This window comes from Perkinsus marinus, assembly GCF_000006405.1.
Source record: "Perkinsus marinus ATCC 50983 genomic scaffold scf_1104296943170, whole genome shotgun sequence".
NCBI classification, from domain to species: Eukaryota; Perkinsozoa; order Perkinsida; family Perkinsidae; genus Perkinsus; species Perkinsus marinus.
Genome location: NW_003211926.1, coordinates 1 through 9,453, shown reverse-complemented (window position 1 = coordinate 9,453; position 9,453 = coordinate 1). Strand labels below are relative to the sequence as shown.

The 9,453-nt window shown below is 49.2% G+C and overlaps 4 protein-coding genes across 4 annotated transcripts; all 4 read right to left on the bottom strand.

The window, feature by feature from the left end:
- Window positions 1–871: 871 nt before the first annotated feature.
- Pmar_PMAR023926 (calmodulin-domain protein kinase 2, putative) lies at window positions 872–2,448 on the bottom strand (the record flags this gene model as incomplete). The annotated part of the gene is made up of 6 exons (XM_002781235.1): window positions 872–1,149; window positions 1,204–1,320; window positions 1,374–1,488; window positions 1,532–1,752; window positions 1,843–1,971; window positions 2,023–2,448. Coding segments are annotated over 6 exons (1,286 nt in total), but the record flags the coding sequence as incomplete, so codon positions are not given.
- A 549-nt stretch (window positions 2,449–2,997) lies between these two features.
- Pmar_PMAR023925 (hypothetical protein) lies at window positions 2,998–4,077 on the bottom strand (the record flags this gene model as incomplete). Its single annotated transcript, XM_002781234.1, has 6 exons — window positions 2,998–3,034; window positions 3,071–3,165; window positions 3,231–3,302; window positions 3,508–3,603; window positions 3,648–3,809; window positions 3,853–4,077. The coding sequence occupies 6 exons, from the start codon at window positions 4,075–4,077 to the stop codon at window positions 2,998–3,000; spliced, it is 687 nt and encodes a 228-aa protein (XP_002781280.1).
- A 661-nt stretch (window positions 4,078–4,738) lies between these two features.
- Pmar_PMAR023924 (hypothetical protein) lies at window positions 4,739–4,924 on the bottom strand (the record flags this gene model as incomplete). Its single annotated transcript, XM_002781233.1, has 1 exon — window positions 4,739–4,924. The coding sequence occupies one exon, from the start codon at window positions 4,922–4,924 to the stop codon at window positions 4,739–4,741; it is 186 nt and encodes a 61-aa protein (XP_002781279.1).
- A 605-nt stretch (window positions 4,925–5,529) lies between these two features.
- On the bottom strand, window positions 5,530–6,402 carry Pmar_PMAR023923 (RNA-binding protein Nova-1, putative; the record flags this gene model as incomplete). Its single annotated transcript, XM_002781232.1, has 1 exon — window positions 5,530–6,402. One exon carries the CDS (start codon window positions 6,400–6,402, stop codon window positions 5,530–5,532), a length of 873 nt encoding a protein of 290 aa, XP_002781278.1.
- Window positions 6,403–9,453: the final 3,051 nt, after the last annotated feature.

The following is a 9,453-nucleotide window of genomic DNA, read 5'->3' as shown; positions in this document are numbered from 1 at the left end:
CATCATATACTACAGTGTAGGAATTGACTCACCTGCAGACCATCGTTCGAACGTGATCCCGAGTCTGTGGAACCATTCTAGTCATCCAGAGTTTGGTACGGAGTCTGCGAATCCCCAGCATCTCACTGCATGAGAGAACGACATAGTGGGCCCGGTCGGATACGAATATCATTCATCCCTGTAGAAAATCCGGTAGCATCCGCATGCCAAATGGCCCCGTTATCACGAAAGTTAATAGGAAAGACATCATCGGCTAGCGGAAGTACTTATGCATATGATACCTTAAAGCTTACGTTGACTCTTAGTTATCGCCCGCTACTGAGATCGTAATTCTTTCCTGATTACCAAGCACTGGAGATATTTCTGATCCTTCCTAGGAAGAATGTATTCAACGCTATAATAATAGACAACACAATGACGCACTTCAACCCAAGATGAACAATGACGAAAGTTTCATTCAGAAGGTTTCACACAGAGAGGAGTGATAAAAGCTCCTCAGAAGACAACTACCATGAGCGTGTGCTCAACCGCGATACACCCGACACTAAGAGAATCACATACGTGACGAAACTTCGTTCATGTCATCAACTTGATGTTTCATGTATCTCAACTAAATTATCTTCAAGTAACATGTGGTGTCATACACGCAACCCGTGCTCCTCAGGTATCCTGAGTCGATTGAGCATATTGTCGAGCACTTGTCACATCCAACGGGAATCTGCATGATATAGATGAGCGGGCTATTGCAGGTGATAACAGGCTCAGCATATCCCGGCTTATCGCTCCATCAATCGCGATGATGAAATCTAAGTAATCCAAGGTGGCACTTCCGTTGCCGCACGCTCGAACATAAGCAGTTCCAAAAGTGGACGAGCCGGATGCAGACTCCTCCACAAGGAAGTTGAGCTCTCCAAGATCGACACGTCCATCATGATCCGAGTCCGCTATCGCGAAGATTCGTGATAGCTCCCCAAGCTGGGATTCGGGAACAAGCCTCGCAGCAGCGCGAAGTAGTTCCTTCCTCTGGAGTGGGAAAGCTAAGTACCGATCCAACTTGTGTCTTCCGGCGATTGTTAGTGTACGGGGTGTAATAGAAGGGGACGATGCTAGAACGAAAGGGTGATGTAGTGCCTCTGCAGCTGTAAGACGCTAACATGAGGGTACAATGGGTAAGAAGCGCAATGGGAGCGCAAGTCAGCTCACCCGAGACGGTTCCACAACTAAAAGCCGCCTAACGAGATCCACAGCAGCTTCACTGAGATTTTGCCATGCGGGCCTGTTCTTGATGATGCTGCCGGTCTTGACGCGATGCACAACGACCTACTGGCATTCATCGGAGGATGCACCAGGCTGCGACCAGGGCTGGTTGATACCTTTGTAGAACGGTCGCCTGACTGCCGGAAAGGAGACGCTGCACACAACATCACATAGAGAACAACTCCAGCGGACCACATATCACTCCTCGTGTCAGCACCCTCTGAGAGATATCTGATGCTACGTTCGACTATTGCAACACACAGGGTGCTCTCACATTTCAGGAGCAGCATACGATAGTGTTCCTACACGCCCTTCAGCCAGCCCTTTAACTGTAGTTCGTAGGTTAACAGCCGCACCAAAATCGCATAGCTTCAACCGGCTTTTATCATGCTTGTCCACGAAGAGAAAGTTTTCTGCCTTTACATCACGATGCACAATATGCCTGGCATGGATGAATGCGAGAGCCTCGAGGACTTGGCGCATCAAAGATGATACCTGCCATTTAACCCACATCATTGTGTTCGCCCCAGCGGAATAGTCGGCTGTGTCAAGCCTATCAGCGGGTCCTATACCACGATTACTCACTTCGGCCTCCGGCAATCCCCGGGACAGTGTCGGATTCTCCCGTGCAGTGTGTACTATGTGATCGTAGAGTTCGCCGCCCCAGCATGCTTCCATAACAATGTGATACAATCCGTCCTCATTCTCGAACACCTAACATTGGCTAGACGTGGCCCGTTGATGACAGATGGGCTGTCTCCTCACTTCAAAAACCCGTATAATTCTTGGATGTGATGGTAAGGCCGAAAGTGCAGCTATCTCCGTAGTGTAGCTCCTGGTCGCCTTATCAGACTGGACAGCTTCATCAACTTGGCAGTCTTTGACTGCTACCAAGCGCCCTTTAATACCGACTTCCTCCGCTAGATATACTTCGCCATAGCTACCCTTGCCTAGTCTCCTTGCTTTACGGTAAATACTTCGGAAGGGGAGCCCTCGATGAATCGGGAAGGCCGATCTCATAGTTCTCTCAGAGGGGATGCATCCTGTAGTAGTAGTAGTAGGAGTTGTAGGGAGGGAGCCGCCACTCAGAGCCTTCATGGGCTGGTTAGCCATCTCGCTTTGGTCGAGTGATGGGACATTCTGGCATAGACTGAATGGGTTCATAATCGGTGCCAGAGCGGCGTTACCCATTACAGGGGTAAACTGACATCAACCTAGCGAGGGGGTTGACATGCTCCAACTATTCTCCTATGCTTGTAAAGTTGACAAATAAGCGGTAAGCTTAGGAAACATCGTTCCAAATCTCAAGTTCATCGAATCGAACGATAAAACCACACTACCTCGAACCGTAGTAGCATTCGACAATGCTGATCCCAAATATACTGGCGTAGAAAAGTATCCAGCAACAACGTATATGACACTTCCTCAACTGAAAAGCCAACACGAGATCCTATCGCTGCGACGACAGTGTTGTGGATGCAAAGGAATCGGCCGTCATCCTTCACATTTCGATGATGCCGTCCTACCTAGTCAAGTAGAATATCACTTGAACACATGCCGGCGAGCTTGGAGGAAACGAGAGACTGTAGAACGATCATAGAGCAATAGTACTAGAGGAGTTCAAACATCATGTTTCAGCTATAGCCTGCGAACATCCAACAACAGCGCTCCGGTTCCTGGTTATCCATCTTCAAGGCCCTGTCGGTGATGAGGGAGGCCCAGTCGGCTTACGAGGCCTCCTTAGACCAGCATAATGACAAATGATACGCATCGCTGCCTGAGATGTATAGGTTCCTTGGAGGCAACGAGTTACCTCTTTCCTACTTCTTTATCCACACGCAGTCGTGGTCCATCGGTTGTATCCTCAACCGCATCAGTATTTGAAGCGTCATCTTCAGGAACAGAACCCTACCAAAGATCATGACCAACTCGGTGACCAAGGCAGATGACAAGAGTATGTCCTGGTCACTCACCCCATGCGCAACCGATCCTCCCAATGTCAACGCTTCAAGGGTAGCACGCAGTACTTCGGGATCGACGTCTTCCTACAGACAACACCAAAAACATGAGAACATCCAACAAACAAATAGAGAACTCGAATCCACCTCCTGCGATGAATTAGCGATGTGTGAGCTCCGGGTCGATTCACTTGATGGTAGCAGAGGTGCACCGACTGATGATCTCACGGGGGCAAGCTAAAGGACAGAAGGAGTTTGCTCAATTCAGTTATTAGGGCAAAGTGTCTCACACCTGTGGTGCCGGGGCATGGTGTGAAACCTTAGAAAGCTTGGATTTCTCCGCACCCTCCGCCGGTGCTGCTGGGCTCTCCTGGGTAAGTATGAGTGCCTGGGAGACTTAAAGTTGTCGAGAGGGAGGTATCAGTCACTCACCCCTTCTCCCCATTCCTCGTCCGTGACAGGGATATTCTCACGATTAAGCATGCCAGTCCCAACATTCGGTGTGTACGTTTTATAATGACTACTTCCTCCACCACGACCTCTTCCTTTTTTCCAATTCCCGGGCGATCCACCAGATGAGCGTCGACCACCATCCTGCCATAACTAATCTCAAGTGCAGCCTCAGCTAATAGCTCACCTGCTGGGGATGCTTTCCCTTCCCATGACCTTTCCGTGAAGAACCTCCTCCATGCCAATCAGCGGAGTGTTTCTTGTGTTGAGAGTGCTGATAATGTTCCCAAAGAGGGTTCGAGTAGCCATCATCGGTGATGCCGTCCAACCTTCGTTCATGTGTGTGATCTCGGGCAACAACGTTGTATCCATGGCTACCCCCAACCGAGGCATCAGAGTCGGCCGCAGCCATGCGTAGAAGGGCGTCTACAACCCGAGAAGGTGACGCCGGATGAGGGTCTTCCTCAAGCTTCTCGGAGGCGACATACTTGGGGAAGGACCTCATTAACCTTCCAACCACATAAAAGCTGCAAGCATGATGATTGTGGCATACTCCCGTGAAAAGTGCATTCGAACGTCCTCAATACTACCACGGACATGGTCAGTATGGTGGCAACTCCAAGGTAAGTATAGTAACAAGAAAGCATGATGGTACGATGAAACAGTAATTATCAGTCACTCACTGCTCCAGAGCCTATGACGTAGCGAGTCACTATTAGTGAATAATTCCAGTCGGGAATAGTTGAACGGGTAGGCACGAAGGAGGGGCTCCAAGTCACGAGGCGTAACACGGTAAAGCCTAGACACAGCAGAAACCTGGTGGCTAAGAACCCGAGCAGCCTTTCTTCCATTTATTATAACGTTTTAACACATCTACCGTCACTGTTCTGCGCGCGTTACGAGCGTTCGCGCCCTTGTGGATGGCGGGATGAGGGCCTTGGTATTCACAGCAACGCTAAGTGCTGCTTAGTGACAGTCTTCTTGTGTTGTACAGAAGAGTATGCATGTTCTTGTCAGAGATTGGTTGCACGCACGTACTGAAGATCATCGACAGTCTAATCCGAATAGCAGTACTATCCCCCCGTATGATGGACCCATACTAGCCATCTCTTGGCGATTCTGTACGTACCCATCGGAACCGTCGTCGCAACAATGAGATCGGCCACCACGTTGATGGCATCAACCTTGCCGAAGTTGAATCCTCTCAGCTCGATACACCAGTCACGAATACAAAATGCAATCGGGGTGCGCTTAGTCATGATCTGAAGTTAGAGGTTGAACTATGATGGTCTCAGTGAAGGCTGATGAATGCCGTCGCAGCAGATGGCGCTTTTGGAATGTACTATTCGGACCGCGAACATACCCCGAGTTTCGCCGTACCTTGAGTAAGCTTAGCGATTCGTCGCATTCTTCGCACACCATTAACAGTGACGGCCGAAGAGGTGATCAGCCTTGGCTGGACTGACGAGGTGCATAGAGCTACTTATTACGGGATGAATAACCAAAACCATCTCGCCCGGCAAGTCTAGGCCGGATAATTGTTGGTTCAGTTCAGCAAGATTCAGCCATCCACCAGACAACGCAATAAACATTATATGAGGTATCAACGATTCTTCAATCGTAACAGGCGCTTTGGTCTGTTTAAAAACGATAATGGTTCTCATCAATCCATAAGGTGGTACTTGTGGCCCAATGATCGGGACCGAATCCACGATGATCCTCACACGGGAAACGTTACCCAGCGACTCATCATCCTAGACTAAGACGACGATGCGGGGGGAGCGAGAACGCAAAAATGAGATGAGAAACGGAGCTAGCCAGAAACCCCCAAAATCTCTCAAAATACACATTTCTGCTGACAAAATCACACAGAAGACATCAGCACAATAGCTCGTGTCGCTGAATGAACGCCATCCAAAGTTCCCTCGATACGGATCAAACGACGAGCTTCCTTCCCCGAATGGACCGACTGGATATCAATCTCTACATGACAATTCGTCGAAATCCAAGTGAGGAACGCTGGTGGTATAGCGTTGCTGCATTCGAAGACAATATTACAAAAGTGAGCATCAACCATAGCATCAATATCTCCAGGAAGGATAGCCAAAGGATCATACACGAGTTTCACCGTATTAGCCAAGTGAGAGCGATCACTCTGTACGGCTAGAGCGATGGATCCACAAGCGAGAGCGGTTAGTCTTCTGTCAGCACCATGTCTCAATATGGACACTTCCATAACTGTCTCTCCCCCATGTTGCAACGTGAATTCATCAGTTGACAGAGTGATGTCAGCAGCCCTAGCGAGCTCTACAGACGTAGGACTACCAAGACAAATGTAAACTGATTCAACGGCGATGTCGGCCAGAATATAATCATGGACGACCTTCATCACGACACTTCTCATCGCCTCGAGGCTCGGAGCGGCTATAACGAGGACTCGCAAGTTGGAATTGGGAAAATATGATCCATAGGGGGATAACTTCATCGCCGTCAAAGTCTCTTTCTCCAGACTGATGAGAGTCGAACCACCATGACCCATGATAACGCCCGCAGTCCCTTCAGAAATGAGCAGCTTGAACCAAAACGGTCCAGCCTTGTAGCGCTCATCCCTGACTCTTGCGGCCAGTTTCGCTCTGGCTTTCCGCTTCCTCGTCGAGCGAGAAGGTATACTTCTGACACCTTGATGCCGGAGTGCTGCAAGTTCAGCCATCTCTACATCGACATTAGAAAGAGCCATCCACACTAGAGGGATAAGGAGAGCAGAATGTACGCGTGCTGATGACGTGGACCTAATGCGCGTGCGTGCGAAATGAAGGGTGGTACTCCGAAAGTTTCAGATTGAGACCTTGTTTCTCTTGTGGATCGAAACTAGCTATGATGTGAGGGCGGTATTGATCATGGCTCATATCATGGGCTTAATTCATCTTTAGATAGAACAACAAGGCACGAATCTGGACTCACAATTCTCGGCATTGACCCCGTCAACAGTGAATTTCGCTCGCCTATAAATCGGCGAAAGCTGATGTTCAGGGGCCTATTTTCACAAGCCATCATAAGTAGCATAAGGTGAAACTGTAGTGAAAGCACCTCGCGTAAGGTGTAAGGCTCCTTGCCCCTCGCTCCTAAATCCAAGGTGCACCTTTAGGAGCGTTTCTTGTGAAATAGGCCCCAGACCTTGAACTTCTAGGTCAAGGGTCATTTCCGCCAAGAGGTGGGGTCAAAATTGGATGATAATTTATGAAGCTAGAGTTTTGTACAGCACGCAGGATAGGTATAACTCTCAAAGTGTGACAGTGTCGATATTTCATGAGCTCGCGGGCTTCTGAAGTACAAATAGCAACATCAAAGGATCGACGAATCTCAGCAGTGGTTTCCTGAGCCGGGGACCTCACACACAGCTATGCATATTCAAACTTTGGGAAGGGCGCAGCTAACAGGTCTAGAAGTGGCCTGCAAAAGAGGGGGACAGTCCCTTAAGTAATGAGTACTATTCCCTTCTCCAAGACCACAAGAACACATGGAGATACTGTTACGACCACGTACAAAGTTGAGATGGGGGCTGGGGCAATGACCAGTAATGAACGGCTGGTCGGATGCTCTGTAGTATAGCTCAGTATGCTCTATGAGTCCATCGGGATTGAGTATTCGCGAGCGAACTGATGTGGAAACGCTGGCCGTGCATTAATCACAGAGTCAAGCGCCTCAACTCTAGTCCCCAAATGTCAACGGATACTTGGCTAGACGACATACTTTCCCTCTCGTCGCCATTTCATGATGAGATGTGATGGAAAGATCCACAGGTGGGACACTTCTCGATCAAGAAATCGTACCGAGTTCCTCTCTAGTATAATGTGATATGATATCACTGATATTTATATCTTCCTCATGCCCTGTACACTGGCTTACCTCCCCTCCAAGAACATCTCTATAAACCGGCGACCAACTCCACTGTGGTAACCATGGTATGGCTGGAGCTTAGCCAGCAGGCTGGACCCACGACTACGTTGTCACCCAACCCTATGACAAAACAACACCGCCTCCTCCATTGTTAACATCGTACTTACGTAAACATCATGCATGCTACACTGTAGCAGCTACAAGAACGTCTCTAGCTACTATTAATGCCAGTAATTGAGAAAACGACTATGTCTCTTTAAGGGCTTAGGCAGAGGGAATATCCTCGGTGTTATTCCGAGTATAGCCCTCATAGTACGATACTGCAGTTGGTCCACACGAAACCACAGCATTGGCCTCCGTCTCGCTGTCGTGGTAGCCGGTACCACAATGATCTCGTCCCTTGGTCGGTCTTCCCTCTTCTCGAGCTCCCCTTCCGTCAGCCATGACCGTGATCGGGGTATCACATCTCGGGTGGTGATAGCCCAAGCATTCTGAGCCCATGCCAGGAACACCTCGCTGGGTAGCTCAATGAGTATGCCTTGCCTGGCCGTTGGACTAGTATAAAGCCTCGCCAAAACACGTGTCTCCCTCTCCACCCATCCCTTTCTGGAGTGGCCTTTATCAATTATTACCGATCGTTTATGTGTGACCGTCGTGTCCTCGAGCATCATCGGTGCTCTCTCGGTATCTCATTAATGCTCAATAGCTCGTCAACTACAGGATCTGTAACGGATGTAGTTACTTGACCCTCCACTTCCGTAGCCAACCACATTATATTCGGACCCAGACTGTCATATTGCATCCAACCACTGGTTGCCATCCCGGTCCCACTAATCTCTGATATCCTATATCCAGGAGCAATCCCTTGTGAGGGGGTCGACTCGACGAGGTCGCTTTCAGAGTACCCATAATATTGTTGATCATTAGATGAGAGGCTGGACGGATCTCTGCGTCTCCTGCCGCTGCTTCCAGTAGATGTACCTTTCCTCCCCTTACTTCTCCTCTTCAATATTCTCGAGCCCCTCTTACATTCCGACCTCCTCTGAGATCTCAGACTTCCCATCGCGTGACGAGTCCGATGAAGCCCTGTCACATGTCTATCGTTGGCGAAACTCTTCGTGCATGAATCGTTGCCGGATCTCCTCGTGCATGACTCGCTGCCCTCGACATTACTTACTCTGCTACTAGTATAGCTACTATCGGTCGATCGGATTTCCTCCTCCTCCTCTTCCTCAAGTTCCCCCCATATCTTTCTAATAACTGTATCAGGAGCAGAAAGCAATTCGAGTCCCCATACCCCAGACAACTCCTCTGTGTTTCCTCGTGCTTCCGATAACTCTCGATATGCTAAGAGCTCTTCAGATGTTCGAGTTCCCCCACCATTAAGAGTATACCCACTTTCGTTGTTGGTTTCGATCCCGATACCCGCATCTCCACCAGAGATAGTATCTTTTGTGCGTAGCTTTGGTGATGTCTGTACAACCGAGGTCGTCATTCTAGTATGACGAGGACTAACCGCTCGATTGGAGTGCCGAACTCGAGGGGTTTGTGAGGATCCCACCCTGGTGAATCCTATCAACTGCTCGTATTGGGATCCCGTCTCTGCCAATCTCGGGCCACTATCACCAACGTTCATTGATCTATACTCGACTAGTGGGCTCTCTGGTCCACTACGTCGGCTTACAGCTACATCGGTGCTTTCTATTGACTCTCGCTCTCCCGCAACTATCGTTGTAATGTTCGACACACTTTTGCTCTGACTGGTAGATGTCTGCGTGATGGACGTGTTGTACTGTACCCTCGGGCCGGGGTTCACTCCTGTACTCCTACATTGCATCTCTGGAGTCGGTTCGATCATGTCCGATGTGGAATGATCGTTATAATTGTGATC